This window comes from Hippoglossus hippoglossus, chromosome 2 (genome assembly GCF_009819705.1).
Source record: "Hippoglossus hippoglossus isolate fHipHip1 chromosome 2, fHipHip1.pri, whole genome shotgun sequence".
Lineage (NCBI taxonomy): Eukaryota > Metazoa > Chordata > Actinopteri > Pleuronectiformes > Pleuronectidae > Hippoglossus > Hippoglossus hippoglossus.
Window position 1 is genome coordinate 10,851,896 of NC_047152.1, and position 11,189 is coordinate 10,863,084.

General features: G+C 46.4%; 1 protein-coding gene across 4 annotated transcripts in view; it reads left to right on the forward strand.

The window, feature by feature from the left end:
- The first annotated feature begins 800 nt into the window (after positions 1 to 800).
- Positions 801 to 11,189, forward strand: part of alkal2b (ALK and LTK ligand 2b) — an 11,010-nt gene continuing 621 nt past the window's right edge. Inside the window, exons 1-6 of one of the 4 annotated variants that reach the window (XM_034613274.1) lie at positions 802 to 1,351; positions 2,341 to 2,547; positions 2,596 to 2,648; positions 6,622 to 6,675; positions 7,232 to 7,312; positions 9,709 to 11,189. The exon at positions 9,709 to 11,189 is cut by the window's right edge and continues 5 nt beyond it. In XM_034613274.1, coding sequence (XP_034469165.1) covers positions 2,351 to 2,547; positions 2,596 to 2,648; positions 6,622 to 6,675; positions 7,232 to 7,312; positions 9,709 to 9,797 — 474 coding nt within the window. In that variant the 5' untranslated portion in view covers positions 802 to 1,351; positions 2,341 to 2,350 and the 3' untranslated portion in view covers positions 9,798 to 11,189. Of the gene's footprint in view, positions 1,352 to 2,340; positions 2,649 to 6,621; positions 6,676 to 7,231; positions 7,313 to 8,080; positions 8,153 to 9,708 lie in introns of all 4 variants that reach the window. The other 3 variants (XM_034613264.1, XR_004616720.1, XM_034613252.1) reach the window with 3 other exon arrangements.

The following is an 11,189-nucleotide window of genomic DNA, read 5'->3' on the forward strand; positions in this document are numbered from 1 at the left end:
ACTAAATGTGAAATGTGTTGACATTTCCACACACACTCTCATGCGCACACTCACACACACACACACTCTCATGCGCACACTCACACTCACACACACACACACACACACACACACACACACACACACACACACTCACACACTGAGGGAAGCTGAGTGATTTGATATCTGATGGAGCAGATGAACAAATAAGGGTGGAACTCTGAGAACAGAAACTCTTTCACATCAAATGGAGGAAATGTGTGTGTGTGTGTGTGTGTGTGTGTGTGTGTGTGTGTGTGTGTGTGTGTGTGTGTGTGTGTGTGTGTGTGTGTGTGTGTGTGTAATCTGAACTTTTGACATCTGGCTCGTTTCCAGTCGTCATTACTCTGTGAGTCCGTCAGTGTGTAGTGTTGTCGTACAGTGTGTGTTTGTGTTGCACTGGGTTGTCTCATCATGTTTGAGTCGTGACCCGTGTGAAAGAATCCGTTTTAAGGAGGTAGAACTCAGAAACTGTTTTTGAAATAAAGAATATGCCAAACTTTTTAAACCCTAAAATCCAAAGCCGGCTCCTGAATGTCCCTTTGAGCTCATGGAAGATCTTGTTGCACCTTCTCAGCCTTGATGACCACAGGAGCCTCCTCAGAGACTCCTCAACCTCCTGGAGGAACATCCCAAACCCCAGAGAACCTCCACAAAACTCCTGAAACCTTCTCTGAGACAACAGGAGACAGCTCCTGGAACATCTCAACCACCTGTGAGGAACTCGGCCCCAGAAAGCTGCTGGTTTTGTGAAACCTGTTGCGACGCTCCTGCTCGAACTGGGAGAGTTTCTGATGAGTCGAGTTTTTAAAGTTTGTTTGTTTGTGGGAAAAAGTTTTAACGTTAAAATGATCATCATCGTCCTGCTGCTGCAGTTCACCGTTCGTCCACTAGAGAGAGCGCTGCGCCGCGCAACAGCTGCTGCAACATCTGGCAAAGTTCACCTACATAAGCACGCACGCGCCTCCCTCCTGTATTTCCGTGTGAGAGAAGCAGCGCGTGAGGATGAGGTTACTCCTGCAGAGGAGGAGCAGGAGCGCGCATCGTACACGGAGCTGAGCAGGAGAAACACAAGGAGCGGCTGAGGAGGAGGAGGAGGAGGAGGAGGAGGATGAAGGCGCTGCTCAGACCCGACACCGTCTAAGATGCCACCGGACCCCGGAGCTCGGCACGCGGCTCGGACCCAGAGTAACCCGGGATAACTTTACACAACTACACAGCAACTACACAACAGCGAGGAGTCCCTGACCGGGACGAGCCGGAGGGAGAAGCCGGGATCAGCGCGTCCTGAGCGGCCAGAGGAGCGCGCAGAGCCGCGGAGAGAGGAACTCAGGTAAAGGTCTGTGAGCTGTGTCAGAGTTCTATACCCTCTAGTTCTATAACCTCTAGTTCTATACCCTCTAGTTCTATACCCTCTAGTCCTATACCCTCTAGTCCTATAACCTCTAGTTCTGTAACCTGTAGTTCTATAACCTCTAGTTCTATAACCTGTAGTTCTATACCCTCTAGTCCTATACCCTCTAGTCCTATACCCTCTAGTCCTATACCCTCTAGTTCTATACCCTCTAGTCCTATACCCTCTAGTTCTATAACCTCTAGTCCTATAACCTCTAGTTCTATACCCTCTAGTTCTATGTCATCACTGGGGTTCGTTATCTTCTTTAGACTCTGAATTTATTTCTGATGAAAACACAGAAACTTTCAACTGAACAATGTCTTCAACTATAATCACATTTAATCTGATTATCATCTTTCTCTCTATCTCTCTGTCTCTCTGTCTCTCTCTGTCTATCCATCCATCTATCTATGATATTGATGTATTTAATATGTAGAAAAAGTGTAAATAACACATTTAAATTTGAAATGTTCTTATTTATTTATGAACCTTTGTTTATTGTTTACTCAGTTTATGAGACGTTAAATCTCTCGAACAACAAACTTCCATGAATGTGCCACACCCCCTCACATGCCCCCGACATGTGTAGACGAAGGACAGAGTTAGTAAGCGTGTGCTACAGCTAATGCTGCTAACTGTATGCTAACGTTAATATCGCAACATATTTTTATCCTTTTAAACTTTTCTTACCTGTGGTCATCACTTCTCGTGTCACTCCATCTAGTGGTCAGGTGGGGGATGACAGGAGGTGTAAACACAATGAAAGGCTTTAATTCAGATGAGAACCTGGACCTTTCCTTCACATCACATGATCTTCATCAGAGAGTCTTAGGAGGAGGTTAGTCGTGATGAAGGTCCTGTGAAGTGAAGAAGAGCTCCGACCTGTCCACTTCCTGTTGTGTTTAAGTGTGTTTGTGTTTCCTCAGGTCCTCAGCCATGATGCTCCCCCGGCCCCAGGTCCTGTCGGCGCTCCTCTTCCTGCTGCTGGCCGCCGGACGCTGCACGGCGGCCGCTCTGCTCAGAGGCTCCAGCACCAGGGCGGAGGGGCGTGTGGAGGGCCGCAGCCTGGTGGAGCTGGTGGGCCGGCCCCCGAGGGCCCGGACCGAGACCAGGACCGAGACCAGGACGGAGACCAGGACGGAGACCAGGACAGAAACCAGGACAGAAACCAGGACGGAGAAGACGGTGGGACTCGGCGGGAAAGAGAGAGCCAGCGGATCACAACATGGACTGGGTCAGTAATAATAAAAATAATAATAATAATGATAATAACCCTATAGCCGTACGTTCTGATTGGATCTGCAGTGAACAGGTAGATGATGTCACCGTGGTTACTCTTTGACACAAGGAGGTTATGAGTCACTAACAAACGTAGAAAAACCAAATGAGATCCTGGTTGAACTTCCCCTGATGCTCGTTAATAAAAAGCCAGTGAGTCACTAACGAGGCGCAGGTTCATCGATCAGTAACTTCACTGATCTCATACAAATATCAGAGTTGTCGAAGTTCAATGAACTTGTAGAATGAGCAGTTTTCTTTTGACTTGTTGAGTCAATGAACTTTTGAGAGTCGACTCAACAAGTTTTCACAGAAACTCTCTGAAACTTATTTTTTATATTTTGTGGTCGTTGAACATTAAAGCACACGTTGTCATGGTGATGAGGGTGAAGGCGTGTTGTTCGGACTTTGAGGCGTCACAGCTGCAGCAGCTGTTCATGTCCTGAATCGTTTCCATGACAACCAATGTTAAACAAGTTCATCGTCTTTTCAGTTACACAACGTTGTAACGGATGATGTGAATCAATGTTGGTTTAGACTTGAACAAGGAGTGAATTTGTCCTGATGAACAAACACTGAGTTTATACAATAAATAAACAAACTGTCACCACAATCAGATAAAACTCACAAACAGTGAGTCTGTACAAAGAAAACACAAACCGGCTCAGATCAGCTTCACAATCCATGTGAGAGGGTTCGTAAAAAACCAACAGTGAGTTTATATAATAAAGAACAAACAGAATTTTATAGGTATGATGTTAAATAAACAGACGATGAGTTACAGAATCGTCGCCCTGAGACTCTGAGACTCTGTTTTCAAAGATCCTTCTTCTGTCGTCTGGATCATTGAGTCGAGCTCCAGTTCGACTCTTCACCACGTTTACACTCACGCTTCGTTAACGTCGTCAGCTGATGACAAACGGTTGCTTCTGCTCGGGCGTCTTGTTAACGTGAGCCTGTGGACACAGCTGTCCATGTTTTTACCTCGGTCTCTGGCTCAGCGTGAGACATGCGTGTCGTTCCTGCAGCTTCAGCTGAAACATGAGGAAAACATTTATTTCAGAAGTAACGTGTCGTCAGTGAGACTCAGGACAGAGAGCACATTGATGCTGCCTGATTACACAGCTATAAAAGAAATGATCACTTCAATGCAGCAGGAAATAAGCTCCTTTGTTTCCAGCGTCTGACGGAGATGAAGATGTTTTACTGTTTGTTCTTCAAACCTCCAACTTCTGTTCATGAGTTTTCATGAAGAGGAGATATAGGAGAAGATAAGAGAAGGACCTGGAACCTGAACTCAATCTTCTTGTGCTCACACGACTTCTTCTCCTGACGTGAGCTCTGTCCGTGGTGCTGAACCTGAGACCAGGGGGATGAGGAGCTGTCCGAGGTCCTGGTCATCATCGGTCACTCCCACGACTTTTCTTTGTAACATCTTTTCATTATTTAATTCATCACAAATTAAAATAGCATTTGAGAAACTACTTTAGTTTAATTCACATCACGATGGTGAAAAGATTAGGAAGTGCAGGTCAGGAGCTTCAGAGCTGAACTGGAGGGGGGGGGGGTGTTGACGATGTGATTGGATGATCAGAGTGAAGGTTACAGCCGATTGGTTTCACTTCATCAGTCGTCTTGACACTGTCGTTGAACTCTGAGCTGCTCGACATTCTTACCTCATGATTTTCTAGAAATATCCTCCGGGATTTGATCCGACACGGAAGTTAGAAAGTTTCTGCTGTGACAGTTTCACAGATTTGACCTCCTGGTGGTTCCTCCTCGACCCTCTGCAAACATCTGCTGAGATTTAAACAACATTTCTGAGTAGTATTTATGAATCATCGACGCCTCTAATTGTTCCCTCAGCTTCAAACCGTTTGACTTCAGGGAACCGGCTCTGACAGTTCAGCCGTCCTTTCTGACAGTGCGTTCTTCTCTCTGCCTCAGGGGTCGTCAATCCACTGAAACCACATTAAAGAGCCCACCTCTGTCAGAGCAGCGTTCCACACCCAGCTCCTGACTGGCTGTGTAAGGACACAGTAGAATATATCATATACTAATGTGAAATATGGAGTCCCCCAGGGCTCTGCTCTCGGTCCTCTGCCGTTTTCTATTTGGATTTCACCTTTTGGCCAATTTTATATAAACTCTCCACCGTTACGCTGATGATACTCAGCTCTATGTGTCCAACGAGGCTGACGACTCTTCCCACTTTATGAATGGAAAGGTCTGTTTGTATGTCACCGAATTTTCTGCTCCTAGGGTATTGGGGGGGGGGGGGACTGTCAGATGACTCCTCGTCTGACAGCCCAGAACTTTGTGTTACATCTGATGGTTCCCTCTCTAAATCCACCAACCAACCAAATAGTCAACCATCCAAAAAGGATATTAATAACAGCAGGTGAGACAGTGAGACATGTGTGTATATATATATATACACACATGTCTCACTGTCTCTCTTTTACCTGCTGTTAACATTATCATTATTTTATTATCACTTTACTTCTCTCTGTTAAATACACATTGAAGCCCCCCCCCCCCCTCTTTAATGTCCGCCCATCCTGCCGCCGCCCCATGTTTTCCTTCCTCTTGGCCGCTGACAACTCGTGTGATGGAGGAATTTGTTCTTTATGTGAAAACCATGAACCCAGCACAGTCTAGACCGGCTCCATATGAAAAGTGCCCGAGGAGACTTCACTTAGGATTTGGCACCATATGAATAAAACTGACATCAAAGGAACTGTGCTGTTAGAACAAAGGCGTCAGCGAGTCGCACTGAAGGCAGACAAGAGGTCGAGAGTCAACCATCACACACCTGAATGGACAAGAGGACTCAGGTGAGGACGGCTCTTTGGACGCAGGTCAAACCACCTGACCTGCTGCAGAAAGAGGAAGCGTCTGGCCGTGAAGCTGCCGTGGCTCATGAGACAGGTTTGACCTTTCGTGCGGTGGATGAAGAAAGCAGCAGCTGCAGCGTCGGACAGTGCAGGTTCTGTGCCTGTGTTCAAAACAATGACACTGTTGTGGAGACGTTTCATCGAGCAACATGTTTCCTGACTTTCACTATCTGCTTCCTATGTCACAAGTCGGAGCCTCGGGAGGTTTGACATTATTTAATTCTTCATCTGATGTTTTCTCGGTGTGTTGTCGGAGAGAATGAGCAGCTGCTGGTGGATGTGAACCACGGAGACGCTTCAGGCTCACATCTGTGTTCTGTAAATGCTAAATGCTCTGTATTCATATCGATATAAATCTACACTCTATAGTACAGTTTGCCATTCACCCATTCACACACAAACAAACAGAGCATCTAAGGGCAGCACCTTTTCTATGAGGGGCCATTCAGGCTTCAGTGTCTTGCCCAAGGACACTTCCTCTATAACAATAAACTGATCTCATTCACAGTCATTAGTTCAATTTAGTTGAAAAACTATTCTGAAACTGAAACTACAAAACCAACATCTGTGACCTTGTGTCACGGTAAAGGACGAGGCATGACATCACAACTACAAGCAACCAACCAACCTGCTGCTACACCAGAACCACATCCTGTTGAGCTTTTATTCTTTTACCAACAAAACTCATTTGAGTGTAAAATAAAAAACAGACGTAAACGACTCATTATTCTATTTAAAGTTAATACAAACTGTTTATCACTTATTACACTCATCTTGTTTTGCTCTGACTTCATGCATCATCTTACTGTTTGGGTCCAAACCCCGATGTCCTGGTCACGTCTGTGGTTAAAGTTGAATTAGAGATGAGACAGACCCCCCCCCCCCCCCCCCCCCCCACCTCGGGCAAGTTCAGGGACCCCCCCCCCGATGTGGAGCAATAAGTGTCTCGGACTTTAAGACAAAACACATGGTCGTGCTTCATGTGATCGTTCTGTTGCTGCTGCGTCTGATCAGAGTGTGTTGTCATTTCAGAGAATCATCCTCGAGATCCACGGCACAAGGAGAAGTTCATCAAACACCTGACAGGTACGAACCGCTCAGGACCAGGGGAGAGAAGCTGCAGAACGTCCCTTTAGAACCTCTTTAGAACCTCTTTAGAACCTCTTTAGATCTCCAGAGCTCAGTCGATCTCATGTGTTTCCCTCAGTGTCACAGTGAAAGTTACTGGACATGAGGGACACGCTGCTAATGACTCTGCTTTAAAAGTGACGGATCCAGTGTGAACAAAGAGATGGTGAGGAGATAAGTTGAGACTACCTGAAGCTCCTGAAGCAGACTTTATCAGGAGGGGGGGGGCCTCAGAGAGACAGGAGCAGAAAGCAGGTGTTTGAGACAGAGGCTGAAGAGAGGAGCTGCAGCGATGGACAGTCTGAGGACATTAGAGCATGTGAACATTTATAAAGTTAAATCACCTGAATATGAACATGTCTCCTTTAATGTTTTTCACTTTGACAACATGAGATAAAATCTGAATTAAACAACTGGAGCAAGTTTCTTCATCATCAACATTAAACTCATAAAATGTAATTGTGTAATTAACAGATACTTATGAAGTGTGTTGTGTGTCTGTGTGTGTGTGCAGGTCCTCTTTACTTCAACCCTAAGTGCAAGAAACATTTCAACAGACTGTACCACAACACCAGGGACTGCACCGTACCTCTCTGTGAGTGCACACACACACACACGCACACACACACACACACACACACACACACACACACACACACACACACACACACACACACACACACTAAATCAGGTCAGATATTTCACTGGTCGTCGGTTCAACTCCCCTCAGTGTTGCTGGAGGAGTGTGTTTGAGATCATAAACAGGATAAGACTTGTTTAAACACACACACACACACACACACACACACACTGAGTTACATGCATGATTTAAGATCATAAGAACTGCTGCTGTTCTGACACGATTTCACTGATAAAACAGTGACTGTGTGGTGTGGTGTGGTGTGTGTGTGTGTGTGTGTGTGTGTGTGTGTGTGTGTGTGTGTGTGTGTGTGTGTGTGTGTGTGTGTGTGTGTGTGTGTGTGTGTGTGTGTGTGTGTGTGTGTGTGGTGGCCTGTCCATGCAGGCTCTTCAGTTGAAGGTGTAAACTGGTCGTATTAACTGTCACCAGCAGCTCAGAGTTGTGTTGATGTGGTGGAACATGAATGATCCTCATCTTCTTCATCTTCATCATGAATCCTTGCATGTCTCTGCTCAGCGTCACATGATCAGAGTGAAACCTGAGCTCCTCCTGCCGGGACATTTTGTGGTCGTTGTATTTTAAGAGCGTGACGGAAAAACACATTTTGAAAACCACAACTTCAATGCAAGAAATAGACGCAGACGTCTGTCTCCAGAGCATCGAGCTCGACTGGACCTCCTGACGCTGAGGAACCTTCTGATGTGTGTTTTCTATCTGCTGCAGTTTACAGAAGATGTGCTCGTCTGCTGACTCAACTGGCCAACAGCCCCCGCTGCACGGAGAGGTAGACACACGGTGAGACAACACAACAACACACAACAACACATCTACACAACAGCCCCCGCTGCACGGAGAGGTAGACACACGGTGAGACAACACAACAACAACACACAACAACACATCTACACAACAGCCCCCGCTGCACGGAGAGGTAGACACACGGTGAGACAACACAACAACAACACACAACAACACATCTACACAACAGCCCCCGCTGCACGGAGAGGTAGACACACGGTGAGACAACACAACAACAACACACAACAACACATCTACACAACAGCCCCCGCTGCACGGAGAGGTAGACACACGGTGAGACAACACAACAACAACACACAACAACACATCTACACAACAGCCCCCGCTGCACGGAGAGGTAGACACACGGTGAGACAACACAACAACAACACGCTACACAAACTACACACTCTTATACATTCCACAAATTCATCTACACACGTGGAATGCTTCAGAGAACGTCAGCATGACGTAAAAAAAATTCTTTCAGGCGATTTTTAAAGAAAATGTTTTTCCGTCTGCGTTCCATCGCAGCGCAGAGAACATGACCCAGAGTTCCTCAACATCATCCTCCAGCCTCACTGAGGGCGGCGGCAGCTTCATCGCAGAACACAGAGGAACAAAGACACGATTGTTGAAGGGAAATTTATGACCGACGGCGAAATGAGATTTTATCTGGACGTCAAGAGAAGTGGAGTTAAATCAGAGTTTACCACAAGATGATCCTGACGGAACCACAGAGACTGAAGAACCAGGAGAACCACAGGGACTGCACAGAGGGCAGAACCAGTAGAACCTGAGGAACCACAGGGTTTGCAACACGTGTGGAACTGGAGGAGAACCTGACAAGTCTGAAGAACCTGCAGAAGCTGCAGAGTTTAAGCTTCTAGAACCAGTGGAACCAGTAGAACCTGGATCAGTGGATCTTGTAGATCCTTTAGTTGTGTAAACATGAACCTGTAGAACCTGACAAATTGTCTGATGCTTGTCTGGAGAACATCTGGAGACTGTAAATCACACCGACAACGTGAGCATCAACAGAACCAACAGAACCCATAGAACCCGTAGAGTTGAGATGCATCTTGGGAAATGTAGTCTCCTCCTCTGATTGTCTCGTCCCTGTCTTCAGTTCTTTAGTTTTGGTCTTTTCAGAGTATTTGGACGAATGTTAATCCAGAACCGTTCTTCAGGGTTCTTTGACAGCCTGTGACCTTTGACCCTGTGTGGTCCTCGTTGCCGTGGTGATAATCCTGACAGCTCGGCTCTGAAACATCTCCGTTCTCCTGCTCTGACATTCTGCTCCACTCATGTTCTGGCACGGCTCCTGATTTATCTTTGACAGCATCAAACACGATGTCTGAACACGGGACATGTGCAGACTCCCCGTTAGCGCCTGCGCCGCTGCAGGCGGCGGCGGCGCCGCCTCTTAAAGGGACAGGACAGTTTGTTCTGTTTTCACCTGAAATCCTCATTTTTTAGTGTCACCTCAGTGTGTTGGAACAAGCTGGAGCTTTTTGATTTGTAAAGCTCTGTTTCCTCTGTCTCACTTACAGCCTCCGGACAGGTCGTGTTGCCGTGGCAACGAGGAGGGTGGATCATCGTAACGTTTCCCAATGAGCAGCGGATGTTCCTCGGCCAATAGAAAGTCCTCTGAGGTCATCACCTGCAGCCGATGAGCTCAGAGATCATCTGTTTCCTCTTCTGTTCTTCTTTGCTCTGCTTCTCTCGTCATCACTCGTTCATCTCACTCGACGCGATGCTCTGAGTCCGACGTGTTTCGTTCAGTCCAGAACAAAACCTGTCAAATCAATGTTTAATGTGAGCAGAAGAAAACAGTTAGAAGTCCAGAGGGGGAGGAGCCTCAGATGGAGGTTTGTTCTGTTCTTCGGACCAGATGTTAACGATGATGACTCATGTCGTCCTGATAGTTCCGTCACGAAACCTTTTCCCTCCACGATAAAAACCTCCTGCATATTTTTATATGGACGCAGGGTTTATGCCATGTACTGCAGTCAGCCACCAGGGGGTGATGAAGCTTTAATTTCATCCATCTTTATTTACATACAACACGTTGTGTGCATGTCGTGGATCCACATGTGTGTAGATAGTAATCACACGTGATTTATGCTTAATAATAACTGACGGCTGCCCTCTCCTTCTCTTTTGTTAAACGGACACAGATGAGTAGAGGAAGTGACGTGAGCAGGTCAGAGGTCAGATCTCAGTGTGGACAGTCTGTGTGTCTCTGTGTTTGGTCTCCTCCTCCTGAGGCTCTGCAGCTGCTCCAGATCCACTGTGTTCTCCAGATGTCCGTTAGTGGACAGAGGCTGTTTACAGATGTTTACAGATGTTTACAGATCAGACCTGAGCTGAAAGTCGCTGCGTTAAGATTCAGACGATGATTCTCTTCAGCTTCATCCCATTCCCTCTTCTCTTGGCTCTGCTCTCTGATCTCTTCTCGCTTCTACTCGACTCGACTAGATTCTCTCTCCTGTGGACGTCAGCCACACTCACCTCAGCTCTGCTGGTTTCTACTGGACTCTACTGGTCCCAACAGGAAACTGATCTGAAGCCTCTCCAGCTCGGACTGAGCCAAACATGGATTTGTATTTTTCTGACGTGAACGCTGGTCTGGAGGATGATTCTACTGGTTTCTATTGGAGTGTAAGCGAGTTTCGGTTGCTGCTCTGACACCAAGAAACAAAGTTGAAGCAGAAATGTTAACGTGGACGAGCGTCTCCTTCCTGGACAGAGTTTCAGTTTTGATGGAAACGTAAATAACTTTGAAAGTTGACTTTGGACAAATCCTCCGACTGGAGCACAGCTCTGCTTCTGTCGTCCTGTGGCAGAAACTCCCGAGATGCTGAATGTATTTTATGTTGCATGATTCATAGCAATAATAATAATAACATGAATAATAATAAAGTTGCAGTGTATTTATACAGTTGAAGCTGCCGTCACGTGTGCAGAGCAGAGCCTCCTGCAGCTCTGTGTGAAATATGTACATACAAAGAGGAATAAAGTCACACGTTTG